This window comes from Erpetoichthys calabaricus, chromosome 16 (assembly GCF_900747795.2).
Source record: "Erpetoichthys calabaricus chromosome 16, fErpCal1.3, whole genome shotgun sequence".
NCBI classification, from domain to species: Eukaryota; Metazoa; Chordata; class Cladistia; order Polypteriformes; family Polypteridae; genus Erpetoichthys; species Erpetoichthys calabaricus.
Genome location: NC_041409.2, coordinates 2,897,589 through 2,924,171, shown reverse-complemented (window position 1 = coordinate 2,924,171; position 26,583 = coordinate 2,897,589). Strand labels below are relative to the sequence as shown.

The 26,583-nt window shown below is 44.4% G+C and overlaps 1 protein-coding gene across 1 annotated transcript; it reads right to left on the bottom strand.

The window, feature by feature from the left end:
- chga (chromogranin A) lies at positions 1–26,489 on the bottom strand. Its single transcript, XM_028821534.2, has 8 exons — positions 26,132–26,489; positions 25,513–25,562; positions 21,063–21,156; positions 17,992–18,060; positions 10,444–10,542; positions 9,691–9,906; positions 5,240–5,589; positions 1–912 (listed from the first exon to the last, which is right to left on the bottom strand). Exons 1-8 carry the CDS (start codon positions 26,175–26,177, stop codon positions 832–834), a joined length of 1,005 nt encoding a protein of 334 aa, XP_028677367.1. The 5' UTR covers positions 26,178–26,489; the 3' UTR covers positions 1–831.
- Positions 26,490–26,583: the final 94 nt, after the last annotated feature.

The window sequence follows — 26,583 nt, the reverse complement described above, 5'->3', positions numbered from 1 at the left end:
ACTTTTAAGATATTAGGAACACTTTTATTTATTTATTTACTTTTCTTCAAATTACATCCAGAAATATTTGCCTACAGGTGCATCAATTGGGAATAGAAGCAATCCCAAGTTTATTGCATTATTTTTGTATTGGACACAATGCTAGTGGCCTGTGTATCTTCGGCTGTGTATTCAGTGATAAGCCACTTGAGGGCGCTCTTGGTGCTTCACTTCTGTATGCTGATGCCTGTCATCATGACATGGATACACCAATGAGATTCTTCTGTTATGTACATGTGTTTGTGACGTGTTGGTATTTACATGAGGTGTGTATGGGGTTAAGGTGGAGACTTGAGGGCTCCTTATTCCCCAAAAGCAAAAAACAGAAAATAAGGAAATATTGGGAAATTCTCAGTAGTCTGGCTGACATACTGTGCAGCAACTATTGCTCAGGCCTGTCAGAGTTTCCAAGGCGCTACAGTGAGGCGGACACATGCTAATACAAAGTGTACAGAGGCCTTTGTGCCCCCTTGTCGGAAATGATTCAGTCATGCAAGGCTTTACAAAACAAATCCAAAGGCTGTCGATGGCCTCCCCTCCTCACATCCTCGCCTGCTGGTGACCAAGTCTCTGTGGATCCCTCGCAGCCTCTCGGCATCTGAGGTGAACATTTCTAGAATGGCAGAGGGATCTTCCCTAAATGTCCACTATGTTTATTGTTCTATAATATATTGCACGTGCATCCTTCTAAGTTGTTCATTTTTTACTCCAAATTATGATAAATATTTACATATGACACAGAAAACAGGGGGTCAAAGGTAGGTGGGTCAAGGAATTGGACCATCCGGGGGTTCAACTCCTCATTTGGTGCAGTTTCTCAGCTACTTTCTCCAGCTCACTCTCAATCGCTGCCAGGCTTTCCAGCTCCTGCTCCTGGGGAAGAAGAGAGAGACATAATGAGCCCGGCTCTTGTAAACGGACGCAGTGCTTACTGAACGCCAGAGCGTCATGTTTCTTGCTTTCCCAATGTATTTTGTACACATTTTTGCAGCATAAACATTTTTTTAAAATAATTCAAATCAAGTTTTATTTAATTTGAATTTGTAACATCGGGAGATGGGTCCAGCTGTAGACCTCTGCAGCTCCCCTGAACAGCCAATTAGATTGCAGGATTTTCTCAGTTGGTTTATTTGAGTCAGATAACGCCTCCCCCAACCCTAATCTTAACCATCATTTAACCAGGCGTAATATAAAGCGACAACCTCCTCAATGGAGTGAAGCTCTAGATGTCCGCAGCTAGAATCCGTTGAACGTTTCAGGACAGGAACTGCCATTTTGTGCCGTTTTCTTGCTGAAAGTTACCACCATTTTTACCCCACAGCTACAGGAAGTTTTGACGATTTAACATCATCGCACTACTGCCTTGAAAGATGGAGACTTGGTGTGTAGCAAGTATCTAACTTTGTGGAATAATCCTGAAATCACGATCAGTAATTTGCCTTCTAAGACAGAATCTGGTAGTTGAAACATTTTAAATGTTTATCCGACATTGCTCTTTAGTTTGCATACTGGGCTCCGTCGTTTGAGTTTCGTCCTATTTTTATGTTTTGTTCCCGTCATCTCCTGATCTTGTTTCATTAAACAATTGAGCCAATTTCCATGCCCGAGACCAGGAGTGTACCCACATCTCAGCTTTTTAAGTGTTTAAAATTGTGGAGGCAGCATATGTGGAGAATGTCGGAAGTCACTGTGAAATTGATTAAATCAAGCAGTTGCAACCGGAGCTGATTTAGGTTGAATCTCACAAGGACATCAGTAACGTCTTTAGCAGAACCGTCTGCGAGAACCAGATAACAACAAGGATTTGTTAAGGATGGTGCCGCACTACACAACTGTCATTGCTGAACCTAGTGGTCTTGAGTATGTCGGAACATCCAACTAGGAAACATGGTGGGGCAAGAGTTCTGATCTTCAGCCCTATTGACCACCCCACTTAAGACCTACACTGCTGGCTTTGGCCCTCTCAGGACACAAGTGAACACTGCATGGGAGACGAGTGGGAGGATCCATTTCAGCCCAAGTTTCCTCTAAGCTTGAGTCTCACAATCCTGTGCTCGACATTGAGGCTGTAAATCTGAGTTGTCGAGTTGGGAATGTCATGTGAATGTTCAGCGAGCTTGGGATTACAACTCAGACAATTCAGACAAAACATAAGCTACTTGAATTGTCTGAGTTGTGATGTAATGCTGACCTTGTACCTTAGTCAGTTGTTTACAGCAAAACATAACTGGTCAGCCCGAAATGCCATTTTTTGGTTAAATGCATTTGGAATGGAGTGATACACACTCAATATGTTTGTTTTGTTCTTTTTTTACATGAAAATGCAGTCTATCTTTAATTGCATTTCTTTACAGTAACAAATCAACAGTGACCTCACATTTTTTTGAAAAGTCCAAATAGAAATTTATGTGAACACACTGAAGTGGGAAGGCAAAATGGCACAAGTCGGAGCTCCGAGCAGTTACAGAGCACGTGATTTTGAACACCTTTTTTGTTGCATTTATTTTGATGAATTTGTTATTTTTATTTATATTTTGGACACCATTTTCTGGTACTTTTAGGTTGGCATTGCTACCACATGATGCCCAGGAATTTGGCAGCAGGCTATGTCTGGCGTCCAAGGCAGCTGAACATTTTGTGTGCATTACTCGACTTGGACAGCGATTTGGCCGTTGGAGCTGGTTTGGCTTCCTAGGTTTTCACGCCTGCCATGTTCTTTTACAGTTAGGTCCATAAATATTTGGACAGAGACAACTTTTTTCTAATTTTGGTTCTGTACATTACCACACTGAATTTTAAATGAAACAACTCAGATGCAGTTGAAGTGCAGACTTTCAGCTTTAATTCAGTGGGGTGAACAAAACGATTGCATAAAAATGTGAGGCAACTAAAGCATTTTTTTAACACAATCCCTTCATTTCAGGGGCTCAAAAGTATTTGGACAATTGACTCAAAGGCTATTTCATGGGCCGGTGTGGGCAAGTCCGTCATTATGTCATTATCAATTAAGCAGATAAAAAGCCTGGCGTTGATCTGAGGTGTGGTGCTTGCATGTGGAAGATTTTGCTGTGAACAGACAACATGCGGTGAAAGGAGTTCTCCATGCAGGTGAAAGAAGCCATCTTTAAGCTGCGAAAACAGAAAAAAACCCATCCAAGAAATTGCTACAATATTACGAGTGGCAAAATCTACAGTTTGGTACATCCTGAGAAAGAAAGCAAGCACTGGTGAACTCAGCAACGCAAAAAGACCTGGACGTCCACGGAAGACAACAGTGGTGGATGATCGCAGAATCATTTCCATGGTGAAGAGAAACCCCTTCACAACAGCCAACCAAGTGAACAACACTCTCCAGGGGGTAGGCGTATCGATATCCAAGTCTACCATAAAGAGAAGACTGCATGAAAGTAAATACAGAGGGTGCACTGCAAGGTGCAAGTCACTCATAAGCCTCAAGAATAGAAAGGCGAGATTGGACTTTACTAAAGAACATCTAAAAAAGCCAGCACAGTTCTGGAAAAACATTCTTTGGACAGATGAAACCAAGATCAACCTCTACCAGAATGATGGCAAGAAATAAGTATGGAGAAGGCGTGGAACAGCTCATTATCCAAAGCATACCGCATCATCTGTAAAACACGGTGGAGGCAGTGTGATGGCTTGGGCGTGCATGGCTGCCAGTGGCACTGGGACACTAGTGTTTATTGATGACGTGACACAGGACAGAAGCAGCTGAATGAATTCTGAGGTGTTCAGAGACTACTGTCTGCTCAAATCCAGCTAAATGACGTCAAATTGATTGGGCGGCGTTTCATGATACAGATGGACAATGACCCAAAACATACAGCCAAAGCAACCCAGGAGTTTATTAAAGCAAAGAAGTGAAAAATTCTTGAATGGCCAAGTCAGTCACCTGATCTTAACCCAACTGAGCAGACATTTCATTTTTTGAAGACTAAACTTCAGACAGAAAGGCCCACAAACAAACAGCAACTGAAAGCCGCTGCAGTAAAGGCCTGGCAGAGCATTAAAAAGGAGGAAACCCAGCATCTGGTGATGTCCAGGAGTTCAAGACTTCAGGCTGTCATTGCCAGCAAAGGGTTTTCAACCAAGTATTAGAAATTAACATTTCATTTCCAGTTATTTAATTTGTCCAATTACTTTTGAGCCCCTGAAATGAAGGGATTGTGTTCAAAAAATGCTTTAGTTGCCTCACATTTTTATGCAATCGTTTTGTTCACCCCACTGAATTAAAGCTGAAAGTCTGCACTTCAGCTGCATCTGAGTTGTTTCATTTAAAATTCATTGTGGTAATGTACAGAACCAAAATTAGAAAAAGGTTGTCTCTGTCCAAATACTTATGGACCTAACTCTATTTCTGGTCACTTTGCCTCCCAACTGTCAAACCCTCGTGGCAGTACAGTTTGTAGTTGGTGATTTTGTTGCGACGATTGCCTCTGTTCTCTCCAAGACTGTGAGAACCCTACCTCTCGCTGCTGACGTGGACTCTGTGCAGAAGTGCGTCCTCTGTGAGAATGCAGATGTCATGCACATATCGGTGAAATACATTGCTTCACCATCTGCGTAGGTGGAATGATAAATGAAAATTATTTATTTACAATGAAGCAGAATGGAAATCTCCACTTTAATAGCCGGAGTTTCCGTGCTCTCTTCCCGTTGAATATTGTCCGTGCATCTTCTCTGGGTGTTTCAGTGGCGTAGCTGGGGGAGGCAAGGGGGGGGGGGACATCTGTCCCCGGGCGCAGCATCCAGGGGACTCCAAATTTCCCTTCCCCATTGCATTTTGGCAAACAGGAGAGGGCACGAAATCTTCAGTTGTCCCCGGGCGCTGAAAACCGTAGCTACGCCTCTGGGGTGTTTTATGTCTACATTTGTAGGTGTCTCAACAAATCAAATTACCCGCATCTCCTCCTTAAGACAAAGATATTGAAAATGTAACCGGCCTTAAAACTCAACTAATCATTCCATACATCGAAGTACCCAAAGTTGCCAGTCTTGTGTGTGAACTGGGCCCTTATGCACAGTAGTGTTACAATAACCGTGGGAAAGGTTTTAGAAGTGCAAATCGAGCTTATGCTGTCTAGCAAGGTGAGCCGTCTCAGCTCTTACATTCGAGTCCCATCTTTACTCGCACGTTATCCATGACTTTTAAAGGACACAAATGCTTGCATGCACTTGCCTCTCGTTTTTGGTTCCCGCTGCCTTCGTCGTCTTTTCCGTCCTCGTCCTCCAATGGCCGCCCCCGCTTCTGAAGTGCTGACAGGTCTGCCACCACTTGGCTGCTCTCCTCGGCCGTATTGGGCCTTGTCGTTTCATTGCCTCTCTGGACGAGATCAGGCGCTGAGGCCTCCTCACCAGTTAACTGCTCAGCCAGGGCAGTCGCTCCAGCGGGGTTGCGCTCCGACTCCATTTTGTGTTCTCCTTCGCTGATGGCTGTGTCGTTTACCGGGGTCCCAAATTTGTCCTCGGAGCTGCTAATCTGCTGGTTCTGGCTGGCTGTGGGAGTCTCCAGAATGCTTTTTTCAGTGCCTTTTAAGGGAAAACGCAAAAAAAGAACTGAAGTGAGCTTTTCTCCATCATGACAAGTGCGTGTTTCACATTCTTGCGGTGTGGTTTTTCTTCAGGGTTTTCCAGCTTTCCTCTAAAGTTCCAAAGATGTACAGGTGTTAAAATAATGGGTATGCTAAAATGTTCTCTGTTTGGGGGAAGGTGCATGTCCCCATACGATATGATGGGCACCTCGTACATAGTGGGCTCTTAAAAAATCCTGATCCAGTTCAACCATAACTCTGAATTAGAATAAGCAGATTAGCTGAACAGACAACAGCTTTTCATCCTTACAAGGATTCTGAAGGGTTTCATGTGCCCAACCAGTCTACATGTGTTTTGTGGACTTGGAAAAGGCATACAATTGGGTCCCCTGGGTGTCCTGCGGAGGGTGCTTTGGGAGTATGGGGTACCAGCCAGCTGTTGTGGGCAATTCAGTCCTTATACAACCAGAATGAAAGCTTGGTTCGCATTGCTGGCAATAAGTCGGACATGTTCAAGTTGGGTGTGTTTATTCTGCCAGGGCTGCACTTTGTCACCGATTCTGTTCATAATTTTTCTGAGCAAAATCTCTTGGTGGCAGTCAATGAGTGGGGGGGGGGGGGGGGTTTGGGGGGGGTCGGGTCAAGTTTGGCGACCTTAGGATCACAGTTGTGCTGAGCCAAAGGACAAAGCTCTTGATTTATCAGACGATCTACATTCCTACCTTTACGTATGGTCACAAGTTTTGGGTAACATCAGAAAGGACTTGATCACGGATATAAGTGGCAGAAATGAGTTTCCTTCACAGGGTTTCTGTGTTCAGTCTTAGAGACAGGGTGAGGAGCTCAAAGTACAGCGGCTGCTCTTCTGCATTGAAAAGGAGCCAGTTGAGGTGGTTCGGTCATCTGAATTGGGCATCTGCACCTGTATATCCAACAGGGAGACGTCGTGGGCCCAACCAGTCTATATGTGTTTTTGTGGACGTAAAGGCATACAATCATATAATGGCCCTCGAGTGTCCTGCAGAGGGTGCTTCAGGAGTATGGGGTAGCAGGCCTGCTGTTATTTACTATTTGGTTCCTGTACAACCAGAGCGAATGCTTGATTTGCATTGCTAGGAATAAGTTATACTCATTCCCAGTGGGTGTGGGGACCCGGTCTGGGGCTGACATTTGTCACTGATTCTGTTCAGACTGGGTCCAGTCCGGTAGCCTCAGGATCGCATCTCTGCCTTTTTCAGATGATGTGGTCCCAGTTAGTTTCATCGAGCTACAACCTTAACAACGAGTAACAACCTTAGACATGCACTGGGGCAGTTTGCACTTGAGCAAGGCTAGTTGAGGATCAGAACCTCCAAGTCCGAGGTCATAGTTCTCAGCTGGAAAAAGGTGGCGTGCCCTGTCCAGGTTGGGCATGAGGTGCTGCTTCAAGAGAAGGAGTTGAGGTATCCTGGGGACTTGCATACGATTAAGGGAAGAATAGAATGGGAGATTTACATGTGGTGCCCGCAGTTATGCGTAAGCTGTACCTGTCAGTCATGGTGAAAAGGGAGCTGAGCTGAAGGACAAAGCTCTCGGTTTACCGGTCAATCAACATTCCTACCTTCACCTATGGTCACAAGCTTTGGGTAGTGACCAAAAGAACTAGATACACGCAGCAGAAGTGAGTTTCCTTCAAAGAGTGTCTGGGCTCAGTAGAGAGCAGGTGAGAAACGCAGACTTTCAGGAGGAGCCTAAAGTAGAGTCACTGCTCCTCTTCATTGAAAGGAGTTGGTTGAGGTGGTTCGGGTATCTGATTACAGTGACTCCTGGATGCCTCCCCAGGGCGATGTTTCAAGTATATCCAACTAGGAGACCACAGGGCAGACCCAAGAGATGCAGGAGAGATTAAACCTTTCAGCTGGTCTGGGAACACCTTATTATCCCCCCTGGAGGAGGTGGAGGGTAAGAGGGGTGTCTGTGGCATCATTGCTTAACCGACTATAAATAGAGAGCGGAGAGAAACTAACTGATGAAGGTTGAAACGTTAGCACTGTGCATGGGGAAAGCATACAGCCAACCAAAACAAAACGATCACAAAAGTGCAGATGAATTAACGAAGTACCCTCATACAAACAAGGCTCGCCAGTGGCATTTCATGATCGACATATGACAGAGGCTAAAAGACATCTTCTGTCAAAGTCACCACGGTAAGAAGTTTAAAAGTTAATAGAAAGCCTGAAGCTTCTGCAATAGCAGTTGCCTCCACCATTCCCACCGAAACCCCTGGGTGACTAGGGCAGGCAGGTGGTGGTCTAATTAAAATTCTGTCAGTGGCAAGCACAAAATGGCAAAATGGGACAGGAGGACCGCCTTGGATAAAAGGAACCTGAGTCTGAAACTGACAACCAGCTGGGGGTCCATCAGACCAGGGTTTTTTATGTGAATCATCTACGTACTACCACTACTACTGCTACCACCTACTCAGTAAAAAGAAAAATCGAATTAAAGTCAAGTAGAATCTGAGAAAGAACTTGAATTTCAAAAGACATCACCTCAGTGAAGTTGTTGGGGGTCGTCACAGAACATAAGAATGATGCACAAAGCCTCTGCTGGACCAATCAAGGAGTGCCACCTTCAGATTTTACCAACTAGAAAAGTCACAGTAAATCAAGAAGGAAGGAGAGGAATCAGCCTCATTGAGGGGGGCAGAAAACATGAAGTGAAAGATGGGGAGACAAACGAGATTATGTTTGACATCACCACAGACCTCAGACACTCATCCACACCTCCTCGCTTTCCCAAAGTCCAACTTACCACCTTTCTGTCAAACGTCTTCCCAGATCTACAAATCCAACACGCATCTTCTTTCCTTTCCCTGATGGTATCTGTTCTTCCTTCCCAGGCATGAAACCAAAATGCATTTTGCTAACTTTCCCTGACACCGGATTCTTTTATCGTAGAAACTCTTTCCACCATCTTTGCTACCTTCTGCAAAAGCCCACACATCAAATGGACCACCCATTCCCACTCCGCACACTTCTTTTCCAGTCTGAAGGAATTCCTCCCTCTACACACAATCAAGTGGCCTGGGTCTATCTGCCCTTCCAATTGTGGACCTTCAGGTGCCTTCAGTATTTCCATCATCATGCCAGTTGGCCCACTCCTTTATGGATCTTCATCTTTTATAATCTCCTCCTTAGAAATCTTAAAGCTCGTGTCATTCTATTCATCTACCACCAGAATCCCATTTGTACTGAGATGTAATACATGACAAGTAAGAAATATGGGGAGGAAAAGGACAGGAGAGGAAGAATGGGAAGATGCCAAGTGAAGGAAATGTTAAGGAGAGGTTAACCAGCTATACCACATGGCTAAAAAGATGAGCCACAAACCAGATGCAGGATGTGAGGGGCATAAAGTGACAATGGCATCGAGCAGGAAGACACTGAGGCAAAAATTTAAAAAATAAGTGGAGGACACATATAGGAAGGAGGACAAGGGGTCAAGCTGGTGGTAGAGGGGCTCAACAGAAGGAAATAACGGCAGTGCGGGTAGGAGAGACGAGTGCCCTTTCTGCAGTCGGCCCTTCACTTGGGATGACCCTCTGCCTGTTTTAATTTCACATACTGTGCCTTTTGTGAAAGAGCCTTTGTTTCCTCCCCTTCACTACTTGCGTCCATCCCGTTTCACACAGAACCTTCAAGAGCAGATACTGGGCCAGATGAGAACCACCTTGTGACGTAGACCTCAGCCAAAGTACATTTTCATATAGTGCCTTTCCCAGTCAGCAGGACTGTTCCAGGTTTTGGCAGCCTCACCTTCAGTCGGCTCAGTGTACAGACATTCTCCCAAGACAGCAGCCCACCCTGGATGGGATGCCAGGCCCTCAACGAACACACGTCTACTGGGTTAGGCTTGACTTGTTGCCTAACTTGCATGTGTTGGTAAGGGAAAGCCTACCCAGAAAAGGGAGAGCATTAAAACTTCTCAAAGTCTGGGAACCAGGCAAAGATTTGAACAAATTTGGACTTTGGACCCACCACTACAACCCTCCATGTTGCATGTAAAGATGTGCATCTGAGAAAAACTATTGCAAGACGTTATACAAGTCAGCCCTTACTGCTGTCATCTTGGACTCGCTCCTCTGATTTGTCTTTGGCGTTGGGGTCCACGCCCAACTCCCGTGAGCCGCCGTCCTCCTCTGACTCTTTCCTTTGCTCCCCCGACGCAGCCTCCCTCGCCACCACTTGTCCGGAGTCATTGAGCCTCTCGTCGGACAGGTGCGCCTGTGGAACGTTCTCGTCGTCTTCCTCGATGCTGATTGAATCGGGTAAATCTATGGGGGCAAGACAAAATGGCAGATGTGAGGGAGGGGGGTTTGTCTTGCAGTCCTGCTGCACTCTCCAGCACTGTCTTTTTATGATTTTTACCACCACATGCCACTGCATGCTGGATGGTGACTTGAGTGTTTGCTGTTTGTCCATTTTATTATTTTTACAAGAAGCATTCTTGTACCTTTTCTCTGTGCAAGGCACTATATAGGAATCCGTTCTGAGAGTTATTTTACTTTGACATTTGATTCAGTAAAGACAGGGTGATGACAGATGAATAAAAAAAGAAGACTGCTTAGTTGCTAGTCTGAAAGGTGCTGTATAGCATATATGGAGCAGAGCTTGTCACAGTCATTTAATGTTTGTGTCCATAAGATGTTAGCATTCAAGTGCCTGTTGGTCAGGTCTGAAGGACAGTCTGCCAATGTGACATCTGCCAAACTGACATCCCTGTCCTTAGTCCCATTCAGGTCAGCCTACATTGACTGCCCCCCAAAAAGGCTTGGAAGAAAGAAGCAAACGCCAAAGCACCAAGGCCCTACCTGCAGCGGCCTCCTTCTCCCTGTGCTCCTCCAACACCTCTGCGACGTGATTGGCTAACTCGTCACTTCTTTTCCTCAGCTGTGCTCTGTCATTGGCTCCTGAGGGGAGAACACAAAACACATTTATTGGTCAGTTTGCCAAGTGGCACCTGAGGAGCTGCAGTTGACTTGGCTACACATGAAATGGCTAATAACAGGAGGTGTAGGGGCAGGAACACACCCTGAAAGAGGTGCCAGTCCACACACACCAGTTTGGTGTCACCAGTTAACTAACACACACGGCTTTGGAGGATGTTAGAGGAAAGCCGAAGTACACATAGGGAAGATGTGCAGAGTCGACACCAAGTGGACACTTGACTTGAGCAGCAGAAGAAATCCTCTTGGCACAGCCAATGTGTGTCAGTTCTTTGTTCTTCCCATTTGAGTTTTATCCCTCTTCTTCCTTCGGTTCTGTACTTATATATATTTATTGTCATTTTAAAATTATTTTTCATATTGTTATGTATTTTTTGTGATTCTTGTAATTATGTACCATTCATCTAAAATCCATGACATTCTTTGTGCTTTGTAGGTGGAGCCACTGGAGGCGGGGCCACCCTAAGGTCACCAATCCTGAGCCCACCCTCTGGCTTTTGAGCTGTAGCGGAGCAGGCTTTGCGGCCGGAGACCTTTGAGTTTGTGAAGACTCCGGAAGTGGGCTGGTTATGGAGTTGAAGAGTGTTTGTTGGCAATCCATTCCCGGGCTCCCGATTACCGGGATTCCCAGACATTTTTCGTTCCCCGCATTCCCGGGAATGAAACTGCTGTAATTCCCAGGAAAACGGGAACGGCCAAGCTCGCATATATAGAGTGTAAAAATCGATCAAGAAATAATAGAGTTATAGTTGAAAATAATTAAGGTGGCGCCATTGCTGCAGCTTGCACTTCATCAGACAACAGTTTTGAACAGCAACTTGAAATTGCAATGCGTCAGTCTGTTGCATCCGCATTATCTGTGCCAAGAAACTTGCCATCACAGAATGATGACAAGAAACTGGATACATCAGTAAAAGCTGAAATGGCGGTGTTTCAGTGCAACGGCAAGTGTGGACATTGTTTAGAACAAGTGTATCAGTATCTGATGAGTGTGCTTTCTTAGTGGCTGGCATACTTCTGCACAAAGGTGCGTTCTTGCCTGGACGACCGCACGCTGGACACGTTAATAATAATAATAAATTACATTTATATAGCGCTTTTCTCAGTACTCAAAGCGCTATCCACACAAGGAGGAACCGGGAAGCAAACCCGCAATCTTCCACAGTCTCCTTACTGCAAAGCAGCAGCACCACCTGTGAGGACATTGTGCTTTCTACGCTCTTATTGCAACTAACTAGATACATGTACTTCTATGACAGCATGAACTGCTTGTAGATAAGGTTAGTCTTTTATTTGTGTCAACATATTGCAATAGTTTTATTAAAAATAAGTGTCGCTCGTTCTAAAACCGTTCACATGTGAGATGCCCGTGCACTGTGTCATGCCCGGGAGCCAGGGATTCCCGGGAATGAAATGTGGGATTCCCAAATTCGTGGGAATGGATAAACCCGTCCAGGAATGGATTCCCTAGAGCCGACTGTTTTTGAGTGTACCAAATCGCATCACGCATGTCCAAGCCGTCTCCCTCGTTTTGATCAAATGTTATTGCATCATGATACTTGAAACTATGCTCGAATGGTAGGGTTTCATAGTGTACTCGAAATGCCAAGGATAGCTGTCCTGCCTCCACCTCCTTCTCTTCGATAAAATGTTAACTCCCACTACCTCACTTCGATTGAATAATCGATCTTAAACACCAGCACTTATCTATATTCACTTAAGGCACTGGGCCTTTCCTTGTATTTTTCTGTTTTTTGGTTAATAAATTCTTTTGTCATAAAGATTCTTGGTTTGCCCTTCTGTACACAAGCTGAAGGTTTATGGTCATCCCTCCTCTTGTGGGGCTTTTGATCTATTTTGGGACTTTTCTAGTTATTTAAGCCAGCTTCCAATTTTAGAGGCCCTGCTAGGCAGGCACAGAAGTTAGCATCTGGAGTAAGCTGGTCTTGATTAGGGTGCACGTGAATTCATTTGGTACTTTCTATGTCTCGAACGCTTCTATGGCTGGGGTATGGCTTCTAGGAACGTGACAGGATAAAAGGAAGGTCGGCTGGTGATTCCCTCTGCTATCCAGTATTCTGGTATCTGTGGATACAAACTTACTACAGTAAATACAAAAAAAAATTTAAAAATCCTTAAATCATTTTTGTTATTGTGCTTCTTGTGGATTTCATTTGGTTTGACCTCTTTGCTTGTTTTTTCCACTTCAATTCTCATCTCTCATTAGGTTTATTTTTTTTTGTTCTTGGTTTGGTTTAATTTTTTATGTTTTTTTCCTGGCTCGGCAGGAAACAGATAACTAATTTAATGAGTCGAACCAAGAGATGAATGCAAAGGGCAAAACAAAACAAATCGGCAGTGGTCTCTCCTCGACTTTCTCGTATACTCAGATATGGGGATGGATATTTGAGGAGTAAACCGCAAAACAATGATTATGTTTTTATATTATGTACATTAAAGAGCCATCAACAACAAATCACATTAATAATCTATCCATCCATCCATTGTCCAACCCGCTGAATCCGAACACAGGGTCACGGGGGTCCGCTAGAGCCAAACCCAGCCAACACAGGGCACAAGGCAGGAACCAATCCCGGGCAGGGTGCCAACCCACCGCAGATTAATAATCTATTGAACAATTATTATAAAAGTAAAGTTGAATAAATCGGACTGTGCAGCTGCATGAAAAAAAGGTAAAATACCACTTCCAGTTAGCGGAAATAACTCAAAAGTTCATAGAAATCTACTTTTTGTACCTAATACTTGTAAGCAAAATTTGGTTGACCAAAGTGAAAGCGTACTCAAGTTCTTGTGTTTACATACACACACAGATATAATTCCAAAAAACTGTAAAAAAAAAAAAAAAAATCCAAAAATGTTGAAATTCATCAAGATCTTAAAATGGAATTTTTGGAGGATTCCTATACAGGCAGTCCGCGGGTTACGTACCAGATAGGGACTGTAGGTTTGTACTTAAGTTGAATTTGTATGTAAGTCGGAACAGGTACATTATTTTAATAAATGCTATTGTTGACCGACTGTAACCATGTGCTCTGCCAATGAATGATGGAGTTTCACCTCTCTCTCTCTCTAACCCTTTTTATTATTTCTACTTTATTTTCAATGGTGATGATTTTTCTCTCCTTTACTGTATCACCAGCACTTGCATCAGATTTGTGTTTCAGAGACATTGTTGAGTGGTGAAGACAAAAGGTTAAGATGAGCTGTTCTGCACAGCACTGTCCACACTATCACAGCAGGAAGGCGCCCCTCATCAGCACGTCTGGTGTACTGACAAGAGACAACTGCCTGCTATGTGCGTCACAGTACAAGCAGGCTAGCTATTGAGAATGAATGGGAGCGGCGAGGGGGGGTTCATCACCAACCCACCTCACAGTCACCTCCACTACAGTATGCTGTAGTTTGTAGAACAAACACGGTGCGGCTAAAGGCAGGTAGTGAATCGCCCAACCCCAATTCAACGGGCAGCCATCCGAGGCACACTACAATGTTACCCCCGCCGTCCCGTTCAGCCACAACCGGGTCACCGCTTGCAGCATTACCAGCCGTGTGTGCTGGGCGGGCAGTGAAACGCCCCCCTCTGCTCCATCCAGTCAGGAGCAGCAGCTGCGGCGGCGTAGTGGGCGGGCAGCGAACCATCGTCCTGCACACGAGCGATAGCTGTGGCCCCGGTGACTATGGACCACGGGTCACCGCTTGCCGCCAGGAGCCACCCGAGGGACACTACACTGCGCGAGCAGTGAAATCGCCCCCTTCCAGCCACCACTTGCAGCGCCCCCAGGCCAAAGATGACGGAGCGGCAGTTACTGAGGTGCATGCGTCGCAGCTGCGTCCTCGTTCGTAAGTCGTAGGTCGGGTGTCCGTAATCTGGGGACTACCTGTACTTCGTATACGAGAAAGTCAGGGAGGTCTAAAAAAAAAAAAAAATCTCAACATCAAATTTTTGGACGATTACAATAATTTCCCAATACTTTGTATATGAGAAAGTAAATACAAACGAAGCAACTAAACCCCAGATGAGAGGCAAAATTCAGGCAAGACACAATAATTGACAACAAAGAGAGAATTTCTAAACAGTTTAAGGGATTTATCTAGTGATTGGATAAAGCTGGGTGTAACCATTGACCTCTTATCCTGTCTTGCAGATGAACTCGAGGTCAAGGTCCTGGAGGGGGTCTGATAAAATCTGCTCTGTCACACCTTCAGCTGGTTCAGAACACTGCAGCGAGATTTTTGATTGGGTCGAGAGAAAAGGGATCACATCTCCTCCATTTTAGCCTCTCCGTCTCCACTGGCTACCGGTGAGGTGTCGCATTGATTTTAAAATCTTGTTGTTTGTTTTGTAGAGAAAAGCCAAGCAAAATGACACCTTTTATTGGCTAACTAAAAAGATTACAATATGCAAGCTTTCGAGGCAACTCAGGTCCCTTCTTCAGGCGAGAGGTAATCTGTCCATGTGTGCCAGTTTCTTCCACCGGGTCTTCGGTTCTGTGTAGTAGCGGTACATTTCGGTGTCTTGTATGTCTGTAGTACTAGGGTGTTGTACCGTGTTAGCCATTATGAATGTAGAGAAAAGCCAAGCAAAATGACACCTTTTATTGGCTAACTAAAAAGATTACAATATGCAAGCTTTCGAGGCAACTCGGGCCCCTTCTTCAGGCGAGATGTAATGTTGTTTGTTTTTAAAGCCTTGCATGGTTTCACTCCAAAATATATCTGTGACCTCCTTCACCCCTATGTGCCACCAAGAGCACTGAGGTCATCTGGACGACTGCTCCTTGGAGTGCCAAGATGTCAAGGGGAGACCGAGCTTTTTCAGTTGTTGCTCCACGGCTTTGGAATGACTTGCCTCTTCACATCAGGTCTTCATCCTCGATCGAGATTTTTACAAGTCGGCTTAAGACCTTCTTGTTTTCTTCTGTCTTTCAGTGTGTATGATGGGATTGTGGTGGATGTTATAATTGGTCGTTTTATTAATCTGCTTTTGCATGATTGTTTGTATTGTGTTCATTTTAATGCTTTTTTGTACAGCACTTTGGCGCAACCTCTGTTGTTTTAAATGTGCTTTTATAAATAAATAATCTAATCTCAATCTAAATAATCTCAGTAAATAAATCATCTGCCTACCTCTCAGCATGGAAGGGTGGGCCTTTTCTGGGCAGACTGATGAAGGTCCTGGACTTCACACCATTTTTGTTATGTTCGTGACTCCTAAATGCAATGCCTGCCACATCTCAGAGAAGTTAGTGTTCAGCTAATTTTCGACTCTAAATTGGTCCAATGTGGGCGAGCTGTCCAAAAATGAAGAAACCCAATAGAAGGTCTCTACTTGTAATGAGGCCTTCACACACTCGTTAGCCTCAGCGCCTCCTGCAGAGGTTTAGCCCACTACCACTCTGGTCGGGTGCCCAATTTCTGTTCATGCCAGTGGGTGCGTGTGGCTCCACCCTCAGGATTCTGATATTACTGCAGGGTGTCCGTGTCTTGCACACGCTGATGTGCAGAGGTTTTGCTGCTAATAAGCTGTAAGTATTGAAATGACTAAAAACACATTTCAAAGTGAGACGTTGATGGCTGTACATCCATTTTATTTTGATAGTCTTGACTTTTTTTTTTTTTAAATTAATGTTGTTCTCGCTTTCATCAGGCCCATGTGGACGAATCAAATTTGGATGGAGCAGGCTGTCTTCTAATGGACTTGTTCAAATGCTCTTTTTAGGAATGTTTTGTTCATAATTCATGTTTACAGCATAGACTATAGAGCTTCTTTACTTTAAGGTGAATTCTGTTGTTCTCTGTGTGCTTTGTGAGTGGTTCCCCAAGAGGCGAGGCCACCTGCTCATTACAGTCAAGGGTCCACCCTTGGTCCTATAAAGGCTGAAGAAAGCCCACCGTCCCTTGCGGTTTGTGATCATGGTGTGGTTAAGTCTCATGATTTTATTCTGCTTTTGTGATTAGGTGGATTCTTTCGTTTTGTTGCTTTTGGGATTGCCTGTTTTGAAGGCAATAGGTACTTTCCCACCTCGGGGAACCAGGAAATCTTTAGAAATTTGAGAACTTTTGTAGTATTTCCACTGTAGGAAGTCAGGCCATTTGTAGTTCCTGGTACTTCTTTTAGCACCCACTTCAGGGGATTCTACCGGGAGTTATCATGGGTGGGGCTCGGTGATGAGTAGTGGTGAATGGTTGACCACAAGTACTGGCACCATCAGACGAATGTGTTAATAGTTGGACTTTGGAGAGCTATCGATGAAGATGGTGCACTATGTCATGCACTGCATCGAAGCAATTATGTCTCACATGAAGTCGTGATTGCCTCAAAGCTGTAAGGTGGTGATGGGAGGGGTGTCCCCCATGAACTCACAATCATATTGGACTTCACACAACATAACTCTTCATAGCTACCTAGCTGGTATGCAGTCCTGGTGGATCTCAGATGATGAATTGTGGTGACAGTTTGACCACAAGTACTGGCACCATCAGACAAATGTGCTAGTAGTTGGACTTTGGAGAGTTATTAACGAAGATGGCACGCTATGTCATGCACCACATTGAAGCAATGTGCTTCACAACACAAGACTCTTCATGGTCACCTCTCTGGTGTACCGTGCTGGTGGGCTTGGGTGATGAATTGTGCAGATTCGTTGACCAAAAGCACAGGTGCCATCTTACAAATCTGTTAGAAGTTGGACTTTGGAGAGTTATTGGTGAAGAAGGTTTGCTACACCATGCACCACATTGAAGCTATAATCTCCCACGTGACATGGCGATCGCTTCAAAGCAATAATGTAAGGGAGGTCCCCCGTGTCCAGGGACCACAAGTGACCTGAGGTCTACGCTATACAGAAACCCATTGGCTTCTGAAAGAAATGTTCCTGCGGTGGGAAAGCACCTCTTGCCTTCTGTGTCTTCTGTGATGTTTGGACCTTATTTTGTCTCTGAGCATTTTTGTGGAAAATAATTATTTATAAAGATTCTTTGTTGTCCTTTTTGTGTGACTAGCCGGGGTTGATGGTATCCCCCTCTGGTGGGCATTTTAATATTAATATATTAATATTGTTTCCTTATCAGTATGCTGCTGCTGGAGTATGCGAATTTCCCCTTGGGGATTAATAAAGTATCTATCTATCTATTTTGAAAAATGTTTGGGATTTTGTGTCCCTGGTAACTCTCACGGAAAAATGAATTGCAATTAAATAAAAACCCTAATAGGTGCAAAATTTCCACGGAAAACCCCCGGTAAGATGCAACAAGACCCTTAAAACCAGAGGACAACTGCTGAATTACTAAGCAGATGATGGGAAACTTAAACTGGATGGACAGGGAAGTGAATTGGGTTGACAATTTAGGACAGAAAAAGGAAAAGATGATCTAAAAGTGCTCTTGTGTTACCTTGGGCTGCGAGCTCCTGCAGCTCCTTCAGAAGGTTCTGGTGGCGAAGCGCCGAAGCGACTCGTTCATCTGAAACAGAAGGAAATGTTAGGAGAGGACATGAAACACAGTCCAGTCCAGTGTGGAGTTGAGGGCCAGCACTGTGTGCTTGGCAGGACAGGATGAGCAGTCCATGGCAAGGGCCTTCTCACACTCATGACCACGTTCCAGTTAGCCTAACCAGGGGGGCATGGGAGTTGAACCTGGGATGGGTGAGGCCGCAGTGTTAAAATGTGTTGAGATTGGACCGCCTCACGGAATTCAAAGTGGCTTGAATGTGAAAACTAGGTGTGAGGCTTACAAAATCAGAGTGAAGAAGCGGGTTTAAAGAAAGCTAAGGCTGAACAAGAGGCAGACAAGCAACATTAAATCCCATAGCACAAATGTACAAAGAAAAACATTCTTTCACATTTACAATATTTATTAGCAAAAGCAAAATTCAATATGCCTTAAAAGGTACCATAAAAGCAAACCAAACCCATTTGTAATTCAGAAGCTGAAAAACAAAATATTCCAATCAGCTAAAGGAACATCAGAAAATACATTTATGAAAGGGATAATCCACCTTCGCAGAAGGATAAGTGACTGTCTGTATGTCCGTCCATACAGTTGCTATGTCTCCACCATTGCAAAAAATGCCTCATCACAAATATTTGTCATTCCAACAGATGACACAGCACAAACATTAACACTAATTTTACAAATCCTATACCAAATGGCAAATAGCAGAGATATCTGCATTGCTTTTTCATTCCAACAGATGGTGCATCACAAATATTTGCACTAATAATTACTATTAACACACTATTAATAATTGCACTAATAAAATGCATTGCATTTGTCGTTCCCACAGATGGCACAGCACAAACATTAACACTGCTTTTACAAATCCCATATTAAATGGCATATAACAGAGACATATGCATTGTATTTGTCATTCTAACAGATGGTGCAGCACAAACATTAACACTGATTTTCCGAATCTCATACCAAATGTCATATAACAGAGACACAGGCATTATATGGTGAACTGCAGACATTAACACAGGGGCCTATGCTGATTACTTAGATTTCAACCTATCTTAGACAGGTAACACAGTTAGTCTAATTATAACTGACAAACTAAAACCCCCCCAAAAAAGTCTAATATATCTAAGAAGAGTCAGAAAATAAACTTACAAAAGTGAAAATCAAATGTTTATACCAAAAAGAAATCGAGAAATGAAGGAGAACTGAAGAAGTGCCACTACAGTCCACTGTAATGAGCTGCAGTGTCAGAAGGCCCAGTGCCCCCTTGCTCAATATAAAGAGAAGAAGGACTAGCAGAGAAACTACCGGAATTAGCATAAAAGACTGAAATAATCGCTAAACAACAGAAGAAAGGAAACAAAGACCTACTCCATTTATTCTACACAATAACATTCAAAGGACGACAAAACAAAAAGACACCCAAGACTGGGATGAACCCCTGGGTAGAGCATAACAACACGAGAGCCATGAAATGATGGTACAGAACAAGTGACCACTGAGAACATCACACAGGGGACACACTGAGGGACGAGGTGCGGTGGTGCCTTCAGCCTGCAGTCACCACTCAAATTGAGGAAGATTAGGCTGCGCTCAGTATCAGTGTTACATTTTGGAATGCTGACTACAAAATTAAAGAGGCTGCTGTCATAAATCCTGATATTAAATTTCACAAACCTGGCTTCAGCTTTGAAATGTAAGTGTTGTATTTCAGCTGGGGTTCAAGTGCTATTTTTATTATTTATTTTTATTCCTTTGTTTGTGCTAATGTTGCTTTCATTTATGTTTTGCACTATTGTTTTGATTTTTATATCTCCACATTCATCCTTTTGTTTTGCGCCTTGTGGTTTTATAGGTCGGTCTCCTCAGAGGTGGGTCCAACGGCCTATTACTGCAATAGGCTGCCTTAGCCAAAGAAGGGCAGGGATGTCCCACAGTCCCTTGCAGTTCATTTGAATGCACTTGGAAGTGGCGAGTTCTTAGATTTGTGGTTTTTTGCCTTTTTGTGCTCCACTGAGCTTCATGCTGTGACAGAGCACTTTTGAAAAGAATTAAATGTTTTTATTTAGAAAGATGACTGCCCTGGACTTTTTTTTTTACTTCTGGTAGGCATTTTTGCTTTGCGAACTCTCGAGTTCACAACAGAAAGAATGCAGAAGAACGAAAAATCCAATGGCAGAACTCCTGCTGCTCCAACCTGTCAGGTAGGTGGCACATGGTGGCCCTCGGGTGACAAATCTACGTAAAAGACAATGGTAGAGCTGCACCCAATGGTGGGACGGCTGCCAAATCCTTACCATATAAGGAGTGTGTGGTTTTGGATGTTTGGTGCCTGCATCTGTTTATCTGGTCGACTGTTTTAATGTTATTTGTTAGAATTCATTATTCTTTATTTGTATTATTTATACATGATCTTTGTTTGGTTATTTATTTTGGTTGTTTGTCTGATATCAGAACAACAAAACCCAAACACTGTCCCCTTCCATTTCATGACGGTCTCCAAAGATGGCGGCTCAATCCCCACCAGTGTCAAAGGGACCATGTGAAAGTCATGGGCTTCAGTTCAAGTGAGTGTGGTTTATTTAATTATTTTTTAATGCCGTTCTTCATCATTGTAACGATTCTGGGGTTTTGATTTCTGTTGCTTTCTTTTCTTTTACTCTTTCACTCTTTTCCTGCCATTTTGTTCATCATAGGCACTGCCATTTTATTAAGTGTTCAAATCTGGAGGCCTTGCCATGGCTACCACTCTCCATTCAAGATTCTGCATTTCCCACAAAACAAACCCCTCATGGTGTGTGTCCTAAGAGGTGCTTTCACCAGTTTGACGGAAACATGCTGATGTAGCCTTTGTCTGATTTGTCGATGGTGGACCAGGTATATGAGACAAATAAGACGTTAAATTTTGCATGTGAAGTCCAAATTCCATGACGGTTGACAAGAATTAGGACAACCCCATGACGAGGCCTGTATGAACAGTTGAGTATTTGTGATGTTAGTCTTACCACCCCTCAGTGTGTCCAGACACTCGTGGCTAACTGGTTTGGGTTCAGGGTTGGACAAAGCATCCGCTAGGACCTCCATGAAGCATTTCAGCACCTGTGGGAAAGACACAAGAAGATGAGTCATTGATAGGGCTGTTTAGTTACTCGTTGTCAATTCGTGGAGCCGTGAAGGTTGGTCTAAATCGCATTAGCAGCAAGCCCTTGCAGGCTTGGCTTTTGACTTTGCCTAATCACTCAAACTGCACTTCAATGAATCATTTTGTGAATTGACTTCAATATTTTTATTTTTGGTCATTTTAGTATTTTGTTATTTTGAATTGGCACTACAGGGAACTGAAAACCCAAAACAGAAAAGAATTGGGCTTGGAAGTGAAACTGAACAGTAGGAAGAACTGGAAGAGAAATCTGAAAAACAGGCAAGTGGTCCAAAAATGTTAATCAAGAAATGTCCTAGCTAACCGAAAATCGTTTTCTTTGTAAACTTGTTAACTAAAGCATTGTTACTGTTTAAAGTGTAACCATAAACTAGGACATTGTTCCATGTCATGAGACCATCTCAAGTCGTGTGGTATGTGTCGTCATCAGCGCAGGTCTATTTACATTGACAGGGTCAACAACGTCCAAGGTTGTGGATAATCAAACAGATGTTTCCTGTGTGCTTAGTGTGTCTGATCTTTCATCCACAGCTTCTGATTTCCAATAACAATGTAGTTTAGCATTTTCACTTTGGCTTTTGGAGTGCAATGACCACACTACGAGGTCACAGGGAAGAAGAGGGAAAGTCGGGACACGGGCTTGTGACCGGGAAGTTGGAGATCTAAAGTAGAAGATTAGGATGTGACAGCAAAGTTGTATATCAAAGAACACAGCAAGAGAGTCGACCAAAGCGAAAGTCATAAATTGTAGTTAGACAACAAAAAGTCATTTGTAGATCGGTTTTCTTGCTGAAATCACAAACTTGGACAAGACAGACATTGTTACGGTTGTGGTAAGGACATCATGCGTCACACACACCCAGTCACCCTGAGTAGCAACAGCCTAGCAATAGTCTGACAGCCGTGCATCACAAAGTGCAAGAAATGGTAGCACCCATGATAACAAATTGGTGCTGCGGAAAGACGCATTTCAAAATAATAACATAAAATAATAAATTATATCCGATGTTAAGTGAATCTCCAGTACGGTAGGACCCCTAGTTTGCAACCTCAGCCACTGACTTGGGAGTTTTTCTTCCCATGTTATCGACGTTCTTCATCTCTGCTAGTGACTTTTTCATATGTTCTCTATCTCCCGACCCTTGTTGTTCAAGTCTTCTGACTTACAAAGTCTCCATCTTGTTTCCCTATTAGTGGTTTTCCATGCTTGATCACAGTTTATAATTTACACCCTTAACCGCTTTCAGATGTTTGTCAGAGTCAAAGTTGGGGACACTATGGCTTCTGCTAATACCCAGTTCTTTTTGTTACTTTTTCATTATAAATTCACTTCTGCTAATCGATGAATTTGGACAAACTAGTGTGTGATACTTGTAGTCGGCAGGATCGCCTGTGGAAGTGATATCAGCAAAATGGAATAATGCTGCTTTTTAGTCTTTTTTTTACTCCTAATGGCATATCTCTGTCCGTGCATCTTTAAGATGTGCAAGAAGTAGATACAGACAGAATGTACAAGATGGCATTTGAACCCCAGGATAGAAAGGTGAGGCTGCCACCCAAACCCTTTCGCATTTCTGTTGATATTCATGGTCACCTCACAAGTAAAAACCTCTGATCTGACAACAGCTCCAGAGCTTGCTCATCATCAGTTCACGTCTGACATGATGTTCTTCATGGCCGACTCGATGTCTGTTATGTCATGTTTTTAATATCTGCTTTGTTATGAAAGGCACTATATAAAAATGTCAGTGCTCTTTTTATTGGGTTTGAATTAGTTCCTATAAAGTCCACATTGACTGTTTTTCTAAGGTCAGCGGCTCCCGTGAGGTTCATTCTGATACTCTCATAAAAAATGAATAACGGGAGAGCTGCTAGATCAGCAAAAGTGTGTGAAATGGCTCATGGCTACCATAATTAATTAGCGGAAAAGCTATCGATCTGTTGGCGTGAAACACAGCACGGCCAGCCCCTCATCATGTAAAGTGCCTCGCTGGCTCGCCTTGTGCTTTTGGCTGTAATAAATAGCTGCTTTTAATTGAGCTCCAACAGGATAGGCGCGACCTGCACTCCCAGGGGAGCCGTGTGCATTAAATGGGCCTCCATTTAGGAATCCCACTTTTAAGACGCCAATCCTAACCCCCACATTTTCATGTTCTCTCTGCTTTATCCTTAGCAATGAGAGTCATCGAGAAAATCATCTGACCTGCTCCAAATTGTATAAGTAGAGGGACGATTACAGGGAGTGACGACACATTCACACCACAGCAGGCCACGTCAATAATAGAAGAGCCATCCTCTTGACCCCAGAGGCTTTTAGCCAGTTTGTGAACCTTTTCTGTGGTGCCCACCATATCCATGGGTGCCCTGTAGCCGTAGACACCTTTCATCTGGGCCTTGTTGTGCATGTGAGGGTTACATGCTGCTGGAGTTGAGGTGTGTTTTACTCAGATTATCACTTTATGGATCTTCTACTATTTATTAGGACTCAATGTGTGTTTGTGAGTGCCGAGTTCATTCCTAAAAAGGCCACTTTGACCGTTTTTCAAAAGGTCAGCGATTCCCCTGAGGTTCATTCTGGTACTCTGTGTATCCAGTCCCTCCAAGTAGTTTGATTGGTCAGTTTGGCTTTAGTCTGATTGGTCTTTTTGACTTTGTTTGCTCAGTCAATCTGATCAGTCAGTCAGTCTGGTTGCTCAGTGTAAAGATGATGATGTGATGTGGTAGTTGAGGGGGTGCGAAGTTCACTTCCTGACTGTGAGAATTAAATAAAGAATTTCGGCGACAACGAATCCAAAAACACGCCGACCGATGTTAGGTCTCTAAATTCTTATGAGGTGCAACCCTGGTCACCTCAAAGATGGGAAATATTTGCAAGAATTTCTAATGATGTTTTTGCAGGAGGTAAAGGGTGCTGGTCCACTATTGGTGGTAGTCAAAAAGCAGATGGGAGGCAAGCAGGGTACCTCGAAATGAGAGAGTCTGAAAAGCAGGCGTGAAGGGAACACAATCTATAGAGAAGGGATCAGTAAAGAAAGCAAGAGACGTTGAGATGAATTTAATAAAGAAGATAGGTGTAGGACAAATGCTGAGGGTACACGTAGGGCAAGAGATATCCATCCATTATCCAACCTGATATATCCTAACACAGGGTCACGGGGGTCCGCTGGAGCCAATACCAGCCAACACAGGGTGCAAGGCAGGGACAAAGCCCGGGCAGGGTGCCACCCCACCGCAGGGCACACACGCACACACTAGAGACAATTTAGGATCGCCAATCCACCTAACCTGCATGTCTTTGGACTGTGAGAGGAAACCGGAGTGCCCAGAAGAAACCCACACAGACACGGGGAGAACATGCAAACTCCACGCAGGGAGGACCCGAGAAGCAAACCCAGGCTTTCTTACTGCGAGGCAGCTTTTGCTACCACTGCGCCACCATGCCACCCACAAGAGATATCAGATTTTTTAAAACGTATTCTATTATGTGTCTTCACAGGTTAGAAAGCTAATACCCATATAAAATTAAAGTGTGTCCATTAGCAGAAATCTGTGCGCTTGAAAGTGTTTATGTAATTAATCAAGTTGATAGATGGCTGCCACATGGCTTTTCTAGCATGCCAGGTTTGCATTGCTGTGAGTGAAAGCAGCTTGTAACAGGCAGGTGTCCCATCTGGGCACCGGGTGACTCTAAATGGGAATATGACAAAGATGACTGAATAAAACCCTCTTGTGGAGTTTGTTACTGCGACTATCCTGAAGGCATAGGGTACAATATGGAAACGCAGCCAAGGGCTCCAGGGTAGCCCCTAGCTAGGATAAGTAGTTGCTGCCCACTTATTCCATGCAGGTGAGATGCCAGGTCACACTTATTGCCCCAAGTTACATTTCTTTGAGATGCAGGAGGAGACACAGGGAGAATTTGCAACCTTCACACAGATAAAGCTCAGGCCTGGAAATAAACCCAGGAGTTAGAGGGCTGAAATAAAACAAACATGAACGTCCAAATCAGTTCTTCTCTTCTTATATTTAGTCGCTATGCTATGAAAGTTTTTTTATCACCTTGACATTAGCGCAGCATAAGACTGATTTAAGAGCGAACTCCTGCCAGGGTTAAATTCACTTCTTCTGCACTTAAGGGCCACATAAAAATGTGTTAAACTCGATGCACCTTCCTCCTCTCTCAGCTTATTAGGGGCGGCTGCAGGAACGAATCCGTTTGTTTAGTGGCCTCTTGGAAGCCGCAGTTGTACACGAAGTCGGCAATGAGCCCCGTCATTACGGTAAGCCGCACTCACCTTTGCTTTGCCTGCTCCGTTGTCCTCCGAAGGTAGCGGCGATGAAAATGCTGCGAAATGAGAAAAGACGGCGTTAGGGTGGGCAATTGAGGGTGGTCAGCCAAGGGAACACAAATGGTGACGATCGAACGAAAACTGAAGCGCGGATGCCGACCGAGAGTGACACGCCAAGCGGCGGGGAGGCATCGCGAGTCAGCATCTAATCAGAAACGCCGAATTTCACATTGTGAAAGCCTCTAAGTCCCGATTTAAAGGGGTCGGACATGGGGTCAATGTGTAGTCATCAATGACCTGGCACGCACACACTGAGAGGGAGTGCAGACTCCACACGGACAGAACACCGGGAGCGGTAAGCATTCCACCGTCTTGCCGCATCTGCACACTTTTCCGTGACCTTGCCCGTGACATTGCCGTAACCATGTGGACCCCCAGGACGTTTACTGAGAAGCGTCGATCGCCGCTTTCGTTTCGCCTCTCCCACAGACCGCGCAGCCTCCTTCTCCTCCTCATGCAGGTGTGATGTGGCCGTCCTTGGCTATCACCTAAAGGACATTCGGCAGCGCTCGGAGTGGCGGAGCCCCACCCTCTAATGCCAGACAAGGAGCCCCCCCGGTCTTACCGTTCTGGATGACCACGGTGAAGAGGAGGACCCCTGAGGAGAGCATCTTGAGGCTGACTGCTGGTTCTGGAGGTCTAGGAGGTCCGCCGACGGTGCAGCATCAGCCGCTTAGCAGGAAGTTACATCAGGCGGCGAGCGGCTGTGCGGCGGGGGGTCGTGCGCGGAGCGGTCAGCCACAGGCAGCCCCTGCTTTATATAGCGACTTTTCGGACTGCGGGCAAAGACGACGTCACTCGTGCAATGCTCAGTGAATGGCGGAAAAGCGGTGACTATCGGCGCTGATCATACCTGGACGGGACGCCTGGTAGCCAATTGAGTTAATGGACTGAGACGACAACCCGCCTTTATTGGCTGATAGACTCAGCGTTGTGACGTCACATTCCTGGCGCGTGCCAGTGACCCACAGGTGACCACCTGACTGTACCCCTTAACTGTTCTCTTGTGCTAGTACA